At 54.3% G+C, this 17,708-nt stretch overlaps 1 protein-coding gene across 4 annotated transcripts; it reads right to left on the reverse strand.

The window, feature by feature from the left end:
- Positions 1 to 6,893: 6,893 nt before the first annotated feature.
- On the reverse strand, positions 6,894 to 17,505 carry CYB561D2 (cytochrome b561 family member D2). Of its 4 annotated transcripts, none has more exons than XM_073352562.1 (4): positions 17,434 to 17,505; positions 13,876 to 14,202; positions 11,863 to 11,900; positions 6,894 to 9,815 (listed from the first exon to the last, which is right to left on the reverse strand). In XM_073352562.1, exons 2-4 carry the CDS (start codon positions 14,000 to 14,002, stop codon positions 9,312 to 9,314), a joined length of 669 nt encoding a protein of 222 aa, XP_073208663.1. In that variant the 5' UTR covers positions 14,003 to 14,202; positions 17,434 to 17,505; the 3' UTR covers positions 6,894 to 9,311. The 4 variants fall into 4 exon arrangements, with proteins under 4 accessions (XP_073208663.1, XP_073208664.1, XP_073208665.1 ...); XM_073352563.2 differs by lacking the exon at positions 17,434 to 17,505 and adding an exon at positions 17,218 to 17,386; XM_073352564.1 differs by lacking the exons at positions 13,876 to 14,202; positions 17,434 to 17,505 and adding an exon at positions 13,468 to 13,862.
- Between the last annotated feature and the right edge of the window lie 203 nt (positions 17,506 to 17,708).

The raw sequence follows: 17,708 nt of genomic DNA on the forward strand, positions 1-17,708 counted from the left end.
CCAGATCCCAGAGGGATCCCGGGATGCCCGCAGAGGCGGGGAGTAGCCATGGGGGCAGCATAGCAGCCAGGAGTCTATCAGACCCAACTCCTCAGTCAGGTTTCTCCCTGGAAGAGCTGCAGAGGCTTGAGCTGAAAGCGAAGGAGCTGGAGCTGGAGGAACGGAGGCTCGTGGGCCGTGCAGAACAGCAAAAGCACGAGTTGGAGTTGGAGGAGAGGTAGGCCAAGAGGGCCTGCCAGGGGGTAAGTGGGGAAGGGCCCCAAGACACCAGTTCTGTGGGGAATCTATTCACCAAACTGCTGCCCAGTTTAAGGGGGGAGGGGATATTGATGCCTACCTCACAGCCTTTGAGAAGGCCTGTGATCTGCACCAGATCCCCACAGACAGGCTCCGCTGTCAAATCCCCCTGCTGGGTCCCAAGGCCATAGAGGCATTCAGCCAAATGGGTGGTATTTAGATGGGGACTATGACCTGTTTAAACAGGCTTTGCTGCTGAAGTTTGAACTGACCCCCGAGGCATACAGGAAATGATGCTGGGGTGTACGTAAGACCTCAGGCATCACCTACAAGGAGGTCCCCAGCCTGCTGGGGGAATGTCTCCGCAAATGGGGGAAGGGCACAGAAGCCATTACCGCAGAGGCCGTGTGTAACCTGGTGGGGTTGGAGCAGCTGTATGACATCTGCCCTCCACACCTTCAGATGTGGTTAGTGGACCGGAAGCCTAAAGATCTGTGCAGTGCGGGGGCACTGGCGGATGTGTTTGTGGACAGCAGATCGGGGGAGAAGGAAGACCCACATCGGGGACTCAGAAAGGGAGTCACCCAGAGACCTCTCAAAGGCGGGGCTCCAGTTCCAGAGCACCCTCACTCAATCCACTGGGTGAGTGTGGGACAGGCCCTGGGGGGCAATTAGCACAAGGAGCATCCAGGGATTCCGGGACACAGGTGCAGAGGTGACACTGGCGTGGCCCGAGGTGTGTGCCCAGTGCATACCTGACCCCGAGGGGAGTGTTTGGGCCCCCATCAAGGTGCCTGTAGTGAGGATACACCTGAAATGGGGGGCTAAGGAGGGACCCAAAGAGGTTGGGGTGCACGATCACCTGCCTACCCAGGTGCTAATTGGTAATGATTTGGCCAGATGGCACTCAGAGCGCCCTGGTCCTTACCCGGAGCCAGAGCCAGTGAGGGATGAGGGACCTCGCAAAGGGGAGGACCGAAGCACCAAGGGAAGGGCTTGATAGGGCTGGGCCAGAGTCTCCATCCCAAGGTGGGGAAACTGAGGCACTGCCAACCGGGGCTGTACCCTCAAACCCAACAGCTGAATTCCAGATGGAGCTGCAGGAAGATCCTTCCTTAAAGAAGCTGAGGGCCCGTGCTGGCTACAGTGGTGCAGGATCCCAGTGGGAGCACTGCTGTGAGAGATTCCTGTGGGAGAAGGGATTCCTGTACCGGGAATGGGTTGGTTCGGGGCAAACTGAACCTTGGAAAGCTGGGAGGCAGTTGGTGGTCCCCCAGAGGTACCGCCACAGACTGTTGTACTTGGCCCACAATATTCTCCTTTCAGGACATCTGGGCCTGGGGTCTTTGACACTGTCCAACAATATTGCAGGTCCTGTGACTCCTGCCAGAGGGTGGAGAAGGCCCGGAATAAGTGTAAAGTAGCTCTGAGACCTTTGCCCATTATAGAGGAGCCTTTCCAGAAGGTTCAACTCTAAAGATGATGCTGAAAACCTTTATGGACCAGCACCTGCAGGACTGGGACAAGTATTTACCCCACCTGCTGTTTGCCTACAGGGAAGTGCCCCAGGAATCCACAGGGTTTTCCCTGTTTGAGTTGCTGGATAGGAGGAGAGTGAGGGGACCTCTGGGCTTGATGAGGGACGAGTGGGAAGGGAAGGCCTCTCTCGATGGAGAATCAGTGGTGGAGTATGTACTGACCTTCTAGAAAAAGCTCACTGAGCTTGGGCTTGGTCAGGAGAAACCTAGTCAGGGCCCAAGGGAAGCATAAGGTCTGATATGGCTGCTCAGCATGTGCCTGCTTCTATGCTACCGGGGACCACGTGATGCTTCTCATCCCCATGAGGAAGAACAAGCTGCCTGGGACAGCCCCTTCAAGGTCATCAAACAGGTAAATGAGGTGAACTATGCAGTGGAACTATCTAACTGGGCTCACAGCCACCAGGTGTACCATGTCAACATGATGAAGACACACTGGGACAGGGAGAAGTTGGTGCTGGCTGTGTGTGGGCTTTAGGAGAAGGGAGAGGATCCCCTAGTGAGTCGCTTCCCTGAGGCTGGGGCTCACCCCTCACTGGAATCAGTTCCCCTCTCAGACCAGCTAACCCCTGCCAAGCAGGCTGAGATCAGAGGGGTGCTGCATTCATACCAGCAGCTGTTTTCCAACCATCCGGGGCTCATGAACCTGGCTCTTCATTGGGTGGAGATGGGAGCCAGCCTTCCCATCAGGTGTTCCCCATTCAGGGTCACTGGGAAAGCAGACCAGGATCGGGAGAGAGAGGTCGGAGACATGCTGGCTTTAGGGGTGATCCAGCCGTCTTCCAGCCCCTTGGCCTCTCCCCGTCGTGTTGGTCCCCAAGAAGGACAGGTCGATCCGGTTCTGTGTGGATTATCAGAAGCTCAGTGCCATCACCGTGTCTGAGGCCTACCCCATGTCTAGGACCAATGAGATCCTAGATATGTTGGGGGCTGCCCGGTATCTCACTACCATGGATCTCACCACAGGCTACTGGCAAATGCCTTTGGAGGCCAGGGTGAAATTCACCACTCCAATAAGGCTTTGAGTTCCTGGTCATGCCTTTTGGCCTCAAGGGGGTACCTGCAACCGTCCAGCACCTGGTGAATCAGTTACTAAGGGGGATTGAGGACTTTGCTCTAGCGTATATGGACAATATCTGTGTATTTAGCCAAACCTGGGAGGACCATGTGTCCCAAGTGAAGAGGGTGCTCGGTCGCCTCCAGGATGCAGGACTGACTATAAATGCTGGAAGCTGCAAGGTGAGGATGGCAGCCAGCTAAAGCCAGTGCTGGCCAAAGGGGAGGCAATCAAGGATTGGCCTGCTCCCCAGACTAAGAAGCAGGTCCAGGCTTTCATTGGGATGGCAGGGTACTACTGGAGGTTTGTGCCACACTTTAGCTCCCTGGCAGCTCCCCTGACAGAGTGTTGTAGGAAGGGCAAGCCAGACAGGGTGGTCTGGACCAGCTGGTTCCAGACAGTGGGGAACAAAGGACGGATGAGAGGAGAGGAGGCCCAGGTGACCTTGTTTACTTGGACAGAAGACAAAGGGGCAGGGCTTGGAGGCAGGTGATATCGGATGCCCAGCAGGAAAGCATGCGGTCTCTGGACTGGAGAGAGAGAGCAGGCAGAGCCCACCTGGATGCAGGGGAGACTGAGATGTGCTGTGCTGAGGGAGGCCAGGCCTGAGGGCCCAGAGAGTTTCCTATGCTGTGTTCAGATGCTCAATAAACCCTCCTGTTTTATGCTGGCTAAGAGTCACTCCGGTCTAGAGAACAGGGTTACATTATTCCCTCTGGGAGTGGAGGTCCCAGGGGTCCAGAGTGAGTGGACTCCCTGAGGGGGTCCACAGCGAGAGACAGGTGTGCTAAGGCTCAGAGAGGTGCAGTTCCAGGAGGCAGAGGGGCTTAACCCCTGAGAAGGGCTGTCACACTGAAGGGGGTTTCCCCCCAGGGCCAGTATGGGGCCAAGAGTGGACACGTCCTGTGAGACCGTGACAAAGTAGGAATGAGGTTTAGTGGAGTGGAAGGAAGGAGCAGGCCTGGAACAGCAGGGTCAGCATTACGCTCTGCAGAATATTTGTATGCTGCTTCCAGCACTGTTTAATACTTGTTGTCCACTTATGAGCAAAGCCCTGTGTGACCCATGACTGGTGGGGCCTAAACCCAACCGCAGGAGCCTCCTGCATGTGCAGCACTGAGGTGCAGCAAACTGGGGATTGTGTGTCAGCTTTGGGTGAGTTAAAACATGGGGTTTTTACCCAGATGTGAATCCAGAAGCCCTGCCTTACTTTGTTAAATTCCAATTATTTTACTCTGCCCAAAAGCTTCCTCTGCACCAGAGTTGGGATGAATTATTTAATTGTGGACATAGTAAGGGGGAAGGCAGGAGGGTTTGGCAGCTGCTTGGGATGGGCAGGAGGGGGCATGGCAGACAGTTGGGGTCTTTGGCATCTAAGAACCAGTTTGGAACTGGATGTTCCTGCTGAAATGAACAGTGAAATAGTTAACATTGGCCCTTAAAATTGTCCTCTCCAGTTGTGGGTAACCGCTGTGAATGGGGGAGCTGGTCACTCAGAGCTGCGGTTTCAGGCTGTCTCCCTGCAGCTAGAGGCAGCGTGGAAGGTGGTTGTTTTTTTGCAGCTCTGGGGGTTAGATCAGGGGTGGCCAACCTGTGGCTCTTGAGCCACATGCGCCGCTTCAGAAGTTAATATGCGGCTCCTTGTATAGGCACCGACTCCAGGGCTGGAGCTACAGGTGCCAATGTGCCAGGGGGTGCTCACTGCTCACGCCCTGCCCCCTCCCCTGAGCCTGCCGTGCCCTCACTCCTCCCCCTCACTCCCAGAGCCTCCTGTATGCCACAAAACAGCTGATCAGGAGGTGCGGGAAGGGAGGGGGAGGCGCTGATCGGCAGGGCTGCCGGTGCATGGGAGGCATAGGCACCGACTTCTGCTGGCGCCGATGGGTGCTTAACCTGGCCCTGCCCCTGGCCCCGCCCCCATTCCAACCCTTTCCCCGAAGTCCCTGCCCCATTCCAACCCCTTCCCCAAATCCCTGCCCTGGCCCCACCTCTTCCCCGCCTCCTCCCCCCCCAGAGCTTGCTATGCTGCAAAACAGCTGTTCTGCGGTGGCAAGCACTGGGAGAAGCGTGGACACAGTGCACTCAGGGGAGGAGGTGAGGTGAAGTGGGGTGGTGGGGGAGCTTTGCTGCCAGTGGGTGCAGAGCACCCACCACTTTTCCCCTATGGGTGCTCCAGCCCCGGAGCACCCATGGAGTTGGTGCTGGATGCAGGGGGGGGGAGCAGATGGGGGGGGGGCTGCTGACGTATTACTGTGGCTCTTTGGTAAATTCTGGCTCCTTAGGCTCAGGTTGGTCACTCCTGGGTTAAATGCTCTCCAGAATTAACTTAGTCTGTGGCATGATTCTGCTGCAAGGGACGCATGCTGTGCCAGAGACCCTTATCCACCGAAGTCAAAGGGAGCTGCGGGCTGGGCAGGCATTCTAGAAAATCGGGCCACTTATTTAGGTGCTGATTTAGGAGCCTAACTTCACAGATTTCGAGGCCAGAAGGGAACACAGTGATCATCTTGTCTGACCTTTCTGTATAACACAGGCTAGAGAACAGCCCCACAATAAGTCCTGTTTGAAGTAGAGCAGATCTTTAATGCACCCAATCTTGATGTAAAAATCGTCAGGGTCAGAGAATCCACCACAACCCTTGGTCAGTTGTGAAATGCTGGGCAGATGATGCCCAGAGCCCTGATTCAGTGCACTGAAGCTAAGGGCTTGTGTGAATTAATGCACCAGAAATGAGCAAGGTGTGTTGGAAAATCCTGGTGCCCAGAGGGCTAAAATGCTGCACTTGATCCTACCTGCATAGAATTAGCTGCTATAGCTCCTATCCTCCTCCCATAAACCTGCTAGTCTCTTGATCTACATACGGGGGAGGAATAGCTCAGTGGTTTGAGCATCAGCCTGCTAAACCCAGGGTTGTGGGTTGAATCCAGGAGGGGCATTTAGGGATCCGGGGCCAAAATTGGGAATTGGTCCTGCTTTGAGCAGGGGGTTGGACTAGATGACCTCCTGAGGTCCATGATTAAATGAAGCTGATTGAGATGCAAAATCTGCTTCTCCTTTTTTAATCTGAAAGCAGCAGCTGCCCTGTTTCTGAGCTGGATTCATTTAATCCGAGAGAGCAGCGTCTGAGAAGGGGGGCACCTAGCCCAGCAGTTTTATAGTTACTGCGGGAAGGGTGAATTCCACTGCGTTCCTGTGGAAGGTGCCCCAGGACAGCAGATGCAGGCTCAGCCAATGTGGGACCAAGCATGCCGCAATGACTTCTCCCAGCAGCACCCAGCCTTACTGTTGGCAGGTGCACCAGGCAGCCTGAGCTTTTTTTATACTTTTCCACAGCTGCCAAGAAAAGCTAGTGAAATTGACCTGTAGCCTGAGAATGGCAGGAAGAAACTATGCTAAGATGCTGAGTGAGATACAGCCTGCTGCATCATAGTCCCTCCTGCGCTAGCATCTTCACCGGAAGGGTATCAAGGAGGTTAGTCCACGTCTCTCCTCTGCCTGCTTCCTTCCCATCAGCTGCTTAGGGGTAGGATCCCTAGGCACAGGGAGCTGTTCTTACCTTGTGGTGATAAATGCTCCCTGCTGCATGTTAAAAGCATCCATCAAAGAGGATTCCTCTGTTCTCTCAGCAGGAACTTAGTGGATAAGGAGGCAATTAAAACAAAAAGTGGCACAAAGCTGACAAGGCTGCAGCTGCTTGAAATCTTTAATTAAAAAAACCTCTGGCTCCAGCTTAATATTCCTTGAGTAGGCTCTGCTCCCACTTCCCCTGCCCCCCAGAGGGAACATGATGCACCTCAGTAAGAGGATTGAAACAGCTGCTGAGGCTGGCTGCAGCTTCCTTGGGCCCCAGCAGGAGTCAAACCCTTTCTGGTTTCAGAGTAGCAGCTGTATTAGTCTGTATCCGCAAAAAGAAAAGGAGTACTTGTGGCACCTTAGAGACTAACAAATTTATTAGAGCATAAGCTTTCGTGAGCTACAGCTCACTTCACTGGATGCATGCAGTGGAAAAAAAATGCATGCAGCCGATGAAGTGGGCTGTAACTCACAAAAGCTTATGCTCAAATAAATTTGTTAGTCTCTAAGGTGCCACAAGTATTCCAAACCCTTTCTGCACCTTTTACAGTTGGTAGGAGCTCGCTGCTAGCGGGGTGGGGGTGTCGGTGTCATTTAACCAGGGAGGAGAGCTGCACACACTGCAAAGTCCACAGGGCTGCATCCTGAACCAAGGCTGCTCATACCTCGCTAACAGAGAGGAGGGGCACTTCCTCCCTCTCCCTTTACCAGAAGGAATGCGTCAGTGCAACATAAAGGTGAATGGGCTGCCAGGATCATTCCATGCTCACGCAATGGCCAAGAGGACTGCACAGCAGCTAACATGGCAGAGCACCATTGTGCACCTTTAGGAATCCTCACCAGGGCTATTCCAGGCAAGAGGAAGGGCCCCCATCTGCTGTGATGGAACTGAGCCCTAGTCAAGCCCATGTGCCCCAGACTTCTCCCAGAGAAGGGCTGGACCTTGGAGGGCCTAACCCAGCAGGCATAAAACCAGGAGTTGCTTCCAAAGTCTCTAGTACCCTCATTCTTGGAGCCAAGTCCTTTCCTCCCTGCCAGGCACAGAGGGTTCAGTCCAACTCGTTTCTCCCCTTCCTCAGAAGACAGGCATTGCCTGCGGGCCATAGCACCGGGTGTGCAATATGTCCCCCCTCCCAATCTCTCAGTGACCTGGAGGCTGTGGCCCTTTCCCACATGATATGGCTAAATACACTACAGTACATACAACAGGACTGTGTCCCAGTAACACACACAATGGGGGCAGGCCTGCTGCTCTCACACCCACATACCACAAGGAAGGGAACAGTAGGCCTGAGCTTTGCCCAGGAGGCTGTCAGAGGAACAGTGTGGAGAGGATGGTGCATAAACCTCAGGAGCTGGGCTTGATTCCCAGATCTGCCCACTAGCTCCTTGTGAGACCTTGGACAAGTCACTTCCTTCTCAGTTTCCCCAGCTGTACAATGGGGTGGACAATACTGACTGCTCCATGAGGTGTGTGGGAAGGACTGATTGGAGGCTGCAAAGTGCTGTGAGATCCCTGGATGGAAGGTACTCCAGGAAGCAAGAGAGCATGCCCTCAAGTCTCCGACCTTCCATGGAGAAGGTCCCAGCTTCCCATCCCCTCCAAACCATCTGGGCAACAGTTCCAGCCCCGCAGAGCTGAGCTGCCCAAATGGCACAGTGGGGAGATCCCTCTTTGGCAGCTGGTCCCAGCTGCTACAAGGCTGGAGCCCTGCTCTACAGAGAGCACAGAGACTAAGGCCCTTGGCCGGCTCCACTCAGAGTGGCTTTAAGGAGCAGCCAAAGTTGAAGTGCACAGGAAGGTGGTGAATGGCTCTGCCACTCCCAGAGCTTGGATTTCCAGCCCATGCTCTACCAGGAGAGCCATGCTAAGGTTGCCCAGTGTGAACCTCACCCACCCAGCGCAGCCCTAGCTCAGGCAAGGTGTTCTCCTTGGCTTCACTCGGCTCTAGTCTTGCTCATAGAGATCCCAGGCCCCTCTGCTCCAAGGCTGCTCCTTAGTTACTACTCAGCCTTCATTCCCTCAGCCTCAAAACTTCACCAAGGTGTGCTGAAACAACCATCAATTAGCTTTACTTTGGAGAATCTCCTGGGGGTGCCTGAAAGGCTCCTCTGCCCATGGGAGAAGGCAGCTGTGGCCCTTCCAGGCCTGTGCCCCTACACTTTCTCCAAGGCAGACTCCCCCGCCCATGGCAGAGGGCTCAGTGTTACTCAAGGGCAGCTGGTGCCTGACCCATCTCTACTCCTATGATCCTCTCTTCTCTGCACTGCAGCGCCTCCTTCTGGATTAGGGGTGTGGACCTGGGGTAGCCCTCCCTGCAGATTTGCTCATTGCTCGGAACTACTGCTCTTTACTCCTAAAAGAGGAGGGGGAAGGGAACATTCCAGACCTGTCTAATCACAAAGGGATATAACAAATTCCCGCCATACAGCCCTGGTGCTGTATCAATGAGAACAGTCTGCACTAGCACTGAGCCCACCCAGGGGAAGCAGCTCTGAATTCCAGCTTCAATCCTTTCGCCTCTGGTTGTACGGAGCCTGTGCGTGGAGTAGTTCATACGGGGCTCCGCTGATGAGCATCCAGCTGTTCCAGCTACTAGACCTGCATGTGGCTGGGAAACCGTTCAGCACCAAAGCACGTATGAGCTAAATTGCTGCTGTCCGTCACACAGACTGTGGCTGATGGCAACTATACCACCCTGCCCAGGGCTGCTTGGCCTTCAAGGAAGAGCAACTTCATGGAGTGGGCACAATGCTACAGACATTTCCAGTATTAAAAATAGAGAGTTAGTTAGAAAGCTAGCTCCAGAGAGACCCTACGCAGGTGACTTCCCAGGTCCAATGCCCCAGGGACAGTGCTTGGCACCTTCAGCATTCCCAGGGAAGATTGGTTTCAGCGTGGTACCTCAGGGCTGGATCCTTTTGCGGTAGAGATAAGCATTGCTCACCTGGTTCATGATAACTAGGCTGGTGAGAATGGGGCACAGCACTGACAGGTACCAGGAAAGACCAGTCACTGCGGTGGTAAACCACAAGGAGCACATGGCCAGCATCAAACTGGCACAGCCCAAGAGGTAACCCACCAGCCCCGATGTGGCATGGTAGACCTTGAGCTTGGCCAGCGTCCAGTTCTTCATCAGCTTGGGGTAGAGGAGAACAACGCCGCCTGTGCACTGCATGCTGGCGTATAGCACGGTCAGCAACCCCGTCAGGCCGTGCCAGGTGACAAAGTGGGCCTTGCCATTAAGGTATTTGTTGTAGCTGATGATGGCCAGGCCCAGCAGGGCACAGAGGAGGACCAGCAGCTGCAGGGCCCAGTGGAAGCGGACCTTGGCTTTGCGAGAGAAGGAGCGGAGCAGTGAGCTCTCCGGGGAGAAGACCAGCAGGGCTTCCGTCATCAAAAAGGAGAACTGAGGGGGACAAAGGGAAAAAGCTCGTCATGGACACGACACGGCAGCAGTCAGGCTAATGCTGGCAGTGGTGCTTTCTCTCCCCAGCCCCATGGAAGCCAGAGAACTGTCCTCACCCTTAGCATCACATCCTGGAGACGGCCCCTCTCAATAGCCAACCAAGACTTTGGAACAACCAAAGGAACGGCTGCCTCCCTCCTGAGAGGCCAGTTCAGGTTTTACACTGAGCCCTGCAGCACAATAAGACAGGGCTTTGGGAGAGTAGCCAGTACTGTGTGGGCACCCAGGGAAGGATGATCCAGTGAGTAGGGGGCTAGTCCAGGGCTTGGAGATCCCAGTTCAATTTCCTGTTCCACCAGGCACTTCCTGCGTGACCTGGGGCAAGTCATTTAGGGCCATATTTTTAAAGTCATCTAACTCCTATTGATTTAAATGGGAGTTAGGTGTCTAAATACCTTTAAGAACATGGTCCTTAGTCCCTCTGGGACTCAGTTCCCCATCTGTCCCCTATCTCACAGGGGAGCTGGGAGGGGGAAATACATTCATGGCCATACGGGGCCCAGACACTAAGGTGATAAGTGCTTAAAATACACAGATTCAGTACAGCTGGTCTCCGCAGGCTCTGTTACATTCCTCAATATCATGGCTCTGAATTAGGCATCTCCCACTAACACGGGATGTAACCCACTGCTCCCGCCCCCCCTACAACTCTCATATACTACAGCATTACCACCAGCCTTTCCAACTCCCCTCTGCAGCAGGTGGCTATTGAGTGATGCAAAACGTGCCCAGGAAAAGGCCACATAAGAAAGAAGAGCTGGCTAAGACATGCAGGTTAGTTCTGTTGGTTTTACGAAGCCTCGCTGTCAGAGGCTGCACGCAGTGCTGGCTGTAGAAATAGTAACTAGAGGTTGTAATGCTAGAATATTTAGGGCAGAAGTTTCGCAAGTGTGCAGAGTCCTAAGCCTCCAATGTAAGTTCCCTCTAAGCTGTGCGGCCGTGCAGCAGCCTATTAAGCACCGTACAGGCGCTCAGGACTACAGCAGGGAGAGGCGTCTCTTCCCCCTGGCCCCAGCCCAGCCCAGAACCTGCTGCGGCCAGAGGAAAGGTGCCCCTTCCCCTGCCCCAACCCAGTCCTGGACCTGCTGTGGTGGGGAGAAGCGCCTCTCCCCCGCAGCCCAGGTACTGCTGCGGGGAGTCCTCTCTCCCCACTGTAGCCCCAGGACAGCCTGCACCCCACACCCTTCATCCCCGGCTCCAGCCCAGAGCCCTCACCCCCCCGCACCCCAACCCTCTGCCCCAGCCCTGAGCCCCTCATCCCTGGCCACACCCCAGAGCCTGCACCCCCATCCCTCACCAACCCCCACTCCCTGCACCCAAACCCTCTGCCCCAGCCTTGAGCCCCCTCCCACACTCCGAACCCCTTGGCCCCACCCCCACGACATGAACTTTGTTATGTGCACCAATATGGAGGTGATGTGTCACACAACACCTCCATACTGGTGCACATAACAATTCATTTCACATATGGGTGGGAAAAATTAGAGGGAATAGTGTCCTCATTGGTTACAATTTTTCTCTCCATGCTGGCAAAGAACGTGTGGTTTAGAACTTGCTTGCAGCCATCAGCCTACCACACCTGGCCAGGTGCCTGGACCAGACTTAGCCCACTAGCCCTGAACTCCTCAGGAGCCTGGCGGTGGTGCTGAGAGAGGAAGAGATGCTTGAAGAGCTAAACAGATTTGGTTCCAGCCTGGGAGAGCGAGGACAAGGGGTGGGAAATCAGCTAAGTGGGATTCCAAGCACCACCGGTGCCTTGTGTTATCATTCAAGCCAGTGCAAAGTGGGTAGATAATGCTGCCATTCTGACTCACCAACATTTTACACCCGCTACGCACTACAATGATGTGACGAGATGCAGGGCAACACTGCACTGCGTCCATTGTGAGCAACCCCAGGCCCCGAGAGGGTGCAGTTACCACTGGCTACTGGAGCATAGATTACAGGGAAGGAGGCAGGTAACATGGAGCTCTTTTGTCCAACTTACCGCAAGCGACATTAAGAAAGGATGCCAAGAGAACAAGCCTGGAATGAAACAGAGAGAGGAATGAGCCCTTTCAGACTAGCCATCCGGTGTGCCAAAAACTAATGTATTGCTGAAAAACATATCCTGCTAGAGGTATCACCTCAAAAATCACTCTGTGTTTTAACCCACCATTAGCACATGCAGCCACCTAAGATCGGATAGTTCAGGGGTCAGTGCGCTAGCCTGGCATTTGGGAAATCTGATTTTAATCCCCTGCTCTGCCACGGATTTCCTGCATGACCAACAGCAAGTCACTCTTGCTCTGTGCCTCATCTGGCTGGTGGGGTGTTGTGGGAATAACATGAAGGATTGTGAGGCACTCAGGTACTACAGCAGTGGAGGCCATAAGTGCCTTAACTAGACAGATTATAACTGAAATTGATTAGAAAGAAACACACTGTGTTTTCAGGTTTCAGAGTGTTAGTCTGTATCAGCAAAAACAAGAAGTCCTTGTGGCACTTTAGAGACTAAAATTTATTTGGACAGAAGCTCTCATGAGCTAAAACCCACTTCATCAGATGCATGGAGTGGAAAATACAGTAGGGAGGTATAAATACACAGCACATGAAAAGATGGGCGTTGCCTTAAGGTGGAAGTAGGCTATTCTCAACAGTTGACAAAAAAGGGTGAATACCAAGGGAGGAAAAATATTTTTTGTAGTGCTAATGAGGCCAATGTAATCAAGGTGGCCCATTTCAAACAGTTAACAAGAAGGTGTGAGTATCAGCACAGGGAAAATTAGTTTTTGTAGTGACCCATCCACTTCCAGTCTTTATTCAGACCTAATTTGATGGTGTTCAGTTTGAAAATTAATTCCACTTCTGCAGTTTCTCATTGGAGTCTGTTTTTGAAGGTTTTTTTTTGTTGAAGAATGGCCACTTTTAAGTCTGTTATTGAGCGTCCAGGGAGACTGAAGTGCTCTCCTACTGGTTTTTTAATGTTCTAATTCTTGATGTCTGATTTGTGTCCATTTATTCTTTTGCATAGAGACTGTCCGGTTTGGCCAACGTGCATGGCAGAGGGGCATTGCTGGCACATGATGGCATATCACAAGGGCCACCTTGTTTACATTGACCTCATTAGCACTACAAAAATGATTTTTCCTCCCTTGGTATTCACCCCTTTTTGTCAACTGTTGAGAATAGCCCAATTCCACCTTAATTGAATTGGCTTGTTAGCACTGACCCCACCCCCCCTTGATAAGGCAACTCCCATCTTTTCATGTGCTGTGTATTTATGCCTGCCTACTGTATTTTCCACTCCATGTATCTGATGAAGTGGGTTTTAGCCCACGAAAGCTTATGCCCAAATAAATGTGTTAGTCTCGAAGGTGCCACAAGGACTCCTCGTTGTTTGTCATCACTTTCACGCATTTGGGTGGTTTTTTCCACCCAGGGAACCACACTGTGAAATTTGACCAGATCTGCAAAAACAGGCACTGGGGGACCAAGGGGCAGACAGGGACTATTTTAAACTCTTTATTTTAAATTGACAGTGCAATGGTTGTCAGCAAAACCATTATGGTTGAAGGAAGGCAGCGGGGTGATCCACTTGTTTGTAACATACCTCTTCAGTCATCACTGAAAGTGGGGCTGGGGAATCTCATCCTCCACATTATAAAAACAGCCAAGAGAAGGAGTAGGAATCTGTGATTGCAAAAGGCCTAGCGATAGGTAGCTGGGAATGCAGCAGACCACGAATGAGGTGCATTGGCTGAGCGGGAGCCCCACGACCAGAATAGCAGAAGCTTTAGGTAGGATGCTACAGGTCAGGATTAATGTGTGCTGGCAGAGAGGGGCAGGATTCAAATAGCCACAGGGGTGGCAGAGGTGCCTGGGGAGTTTACGTAAGGTCTGCATGCATCGTCTGGCACTAGCCAGTCCATCACTTTCAGAAGCACTAAGATTGATCCCACACATGTATTTATTCATGGATGCTGTCCAGTAGCTCTGCCCCACACTGGCTTCTACTTACTTGACCCAGGTCTGGCCAGTACGGCCACAAAGATGGTGAATCCAAGTGAGACAAGGTGGGCAGTGATGCCGGAGACGGCTCGCAGGGAGCGGTAGATCCGTGATTCTGTTTCGATGGTCAGAGCCATTGTGAGATGAGCCTGTCTTCCGCCCCACAGCAGCAGTGCTTACACCATTCAACTCCCACTGGCTACACAGGCTGTCTAGTACGTATTAGCTTTCCCAAGACATCCAGACAAGGGAGAGATCCAGCAAGGAAGCACCATAGACCATTCCTGACTTAAAGCAAGAAATTCACTGCTGTCCTTCCTAGACATCCACGGATTAACTAGAAAGCAGAAAAATGAGAAAAATAAAGTTAAGTCCCAAAGAACAATAAGGGGTGGAAATTATCATTATACCACAGAGGGCTCATACAAGATCCCACCAGTGAATCTGGAGGATGAGACTCCTGAAGTTTGCCAAGGCAGTTTATAAACTGCAGATACTGGCTGCTTGTTCACTCACTCATAAGCAATGGGAAGCGTTCAGGCCCCTAGCAGGGTGGGGCAGGTCTTTCTACATGATTGGAAAAATGTCAGATGTGCCGCTGAAAGAAATATGCACCAACAACAAAACAATATGAATGCCATGCAGGAGGGCACATGCTGAACAGCTCAGCCTGGAAGGAGCTAATGGGACTGACTTTAAAAGCATTGAACTTTGTCATTGTGCTGTTGATAGACAAGAGAGAACGGCTTGGTTTAGGGGGATGTTATAACAATTCTGTGGGAATCAGCTGATTGAACATGGAGCATCAACACACGGCCCTTTGTTCCAAAGATTCAGATGAGATCAAGAGGAGCTCGACAAGTAGAAGAAATTGATACACCTAGCTGGAGCAGATCAGCTCTATTTCATCCAACAGAGGAAGGATAATGGAGACAAAGATGCAAGCCGATATATTATACCACTGCAAGGCAATTATGGTGCTATCACATTTCTGTCTATTGAACACAGATCAGTGCCCCATGCGCTGCACAACAGTGGCAGTGTGTATTTAGAACAGGGGCGGGCAAACATTTTTGGCCTGAGGGCCACATCGGGTTTCCAAAATTGTATGGAGGGCCGGTTGGGGAGGCTGTGCCTCCCCAAACAGCCAGGCATGGCCTGGCCCCCAACCCCTATCCGACCCCCCCGCTTCTCGCCCCCTGATGGCTCCCCTGGGACTCCTAGCCCATCCAAACCCCCATTCCCTGACGGCCCCCAGAGGACCCCTGCCCCATCCACCGCCCCCTGTCGCCCCCGGACTCCCCAGTCCCCCACCGCCCCATCCAACCCCTCCTCTCCTTCCTGACTGTCCTCCCGGGACCCCTGCCCCCATTCAACCCCCGTTTCCCACCCTCTGACTGCCCCAACCCCTATCCCCGGCCCCTGACCACCCCCTTGAACTCTCCTGGCCTCTATCCAACCCCCCCGTCCCCTTACCACGCTGCCTGGAGCACCGGTGCCTGGCAGCGCTACAGGCGCACCGCCGCGCAGCACAGAGCACTGGGTCAGGCCGGGCTCTGCAGCTGCGCTGCCCCAGGAGCTCGCAGCGTCCCCCCACCCAGAGCATTGCGCCGGTGGCACAGTGAGCTGAGGCTGCCCGGGGGGGGGAACAGCAGGGGAGGGGCCGGAGATGAGCCTCCCCAGCCAGGAGCTCGGGGCCAGGCAGGAGGGTCCTGCGGGCCGTAGTTTGTCCACCTCTGATTTAGAATATGCAAAAGTGTAAATCATTCCAGAGAGGAGTTAATACACAGGTCATCTCATCCACTGCCATGCAGGCTTGGTGCTCCTCCTTGGTGCTCCAGCCAAGCAAGAAAGCTTGTATCACTGCATCTGATGAAGTGGGCTTTAGCCCACGAAAACTTATGCCCAAATAAATGTGTTAGTCTCTAAGGTACCACAAGTACTCCTGTTCTTTTTGCGGATACAGACTAACATGGTTACTTCTCTGAAACATGGCTTCAAAGCGCATTTAGACACTGAAAAAGGAATATCATCATGATGACGGTCCATATTTAGTCCTCACTTAAGGACACCAGATGGAGGGAGCTGTGTTTACAAGCTAAAAGATGACTTTTCTAACTGTCAGTGCTATAATTTCCATCTGGAATCTGAAAACCTGCTGGTTTTCTCCTTCCTGCCTCTTACATCCTCCCAGTGAAACAGATTCTGCAGCCAGTCGCGGCTGATGCTGCGGAAGTCTCCTTTTCCTGTAGTCCTGAAATGGCTTGACAGGGCTGTAAAGTCAGCAGTGTGACTCCAAAATGCACATGGAGCAGATCCTGAAATCAGAGTAGGATCAGACCCAGCTGGGACAAGAAGAGGCCATTATTTTTGTGACGCTAGATCAGAGTTGGGCAAACTACGGCCAGCGAGACCATCCTGCCGGGCCCCTGAGCTCCTGGCCCGGGAGGCTAGCCCCCTGCCCCGGGAGGCTAGCCCCCTGCCCCGGGAGGCTAGCCCCCTGCCCCTCCTCTCCTGTCCCCCCTCCCCCGCAGCCATGCTGCCGCACGGGCAGCGCTCTGGGCGGCAGGGCTCTGTGCTCATGCAGGGCAGCGCAACAGTGGCTCTGGCTCTGGCTGGGCAGTGCAGCTCCCAGACATGCTGCTCTGAGTGGCACGGTAAGGGGGCCGGGGCATTGGATAAGGGGCAGGGGGTCCCAGAGGGCAGTCAGGGGACAGGGAGTGGTTGGATAGAGGGGTGAGGTGGGGGGGGGGGTTAGATAGGGTGTGGAGTCCCAGGGGGTGGTTGGGGGCAGGGGGTCTGGGAGGGGGCAGTTAGGGGACAAGGCGCGGGGGGGCGTTGGATGGATCAGGAATTCTGAGGGGGGCAGTCAGGGGGTGGGAAGTGGGAGGGGGCGGATCGGGGGTGGGGACCAGGCTGTTTGGGGAGGCCAAGCCTTCCCTACCCGGCCCTCCATACAGTTTCACACCCCGATGTGGCCCTCGGGCCAAAGAGTTTGCCCACCCCTGTGCTAGATGAACAGATCTCCAATAACTGCAAAGCCAGAGGCCCGCTCGGGCCCGCGCGACGTGTGCCATGCAGCGCCCGGGTTAAGAGGACACAGGCACACAGCCTCGCCTCCTGTGCAAACCCATCCTATGCAGGGGCGACCCACACGTTGCGTGGGCCAGGGAGAGCGCTGCACCCTGAGTGGAAGGAGAGCAGAGGCCTCCCATTCACCAACCCTTCCCGCAACTGCCCCCGAGCGGACCCGGCAACGGCACCAGAGAGCCGGTTCGGGGACCTGCTCTGTGGCGGGAGAGCGGCCCGGTCAGCGCCACCGCACGGGCCATGACCACGGGACACCCAGCACCTGGCGGGCGGGAAGCAGCCGCGAGTCCGGGCGTTTCAACGCGCCCCAGGCCGCCCGGCGCCTCACCAGCCCCGCACGGGCCTGAGGGCATTGCTGGCTGGCCCTGCCACGGGGAGGGCTGCACGCCCCGGGCCCCCGGGGCCAGCCCCTCAGCGCAGCGGAGGAGAGGCTCCCCCGCCTCTGGGCGCGGGCTGCCGCGGGCTCAGGGAGCCTCACCTGATCCTCGGGCACCAGCATCTGCGAGCACTCGGCGAGACAAGCAGGAAAAACTACCCCCACCTCCTGATTGGGTGGGTTCTGCTGTCCCTCATTATATTGACCCGCCTTCTGGCGCCTCTGAGTGGCTAAACTTTTCTGTCTATCATCCGTAAGACCCACCCGACCTCCTGTCACGGCGACTTCGCCTTCATGCTCCAGGAACATGTGACAAAAGGAGGGGCGTTCTCGTCCTATGCGGGCGAGCCTTCAGTGCGCATGCGTAGATCGGCCGG

The sequence above is a fragment of the Lepidochelys kempii genome, chromosome 7, assembly GCF_965140285.1.
Source record: "Lepidochelys kempii isolate rLepKem1 chromosome 7, rLepKem1.hap1, whole genome shotgun sequence".
Classification (NCBI taxonomy): Eukaryota; Metazoa; Chordata; order Testudines; family Cheloniidae; genus Lepidochelys; species Lepidochelys kempii.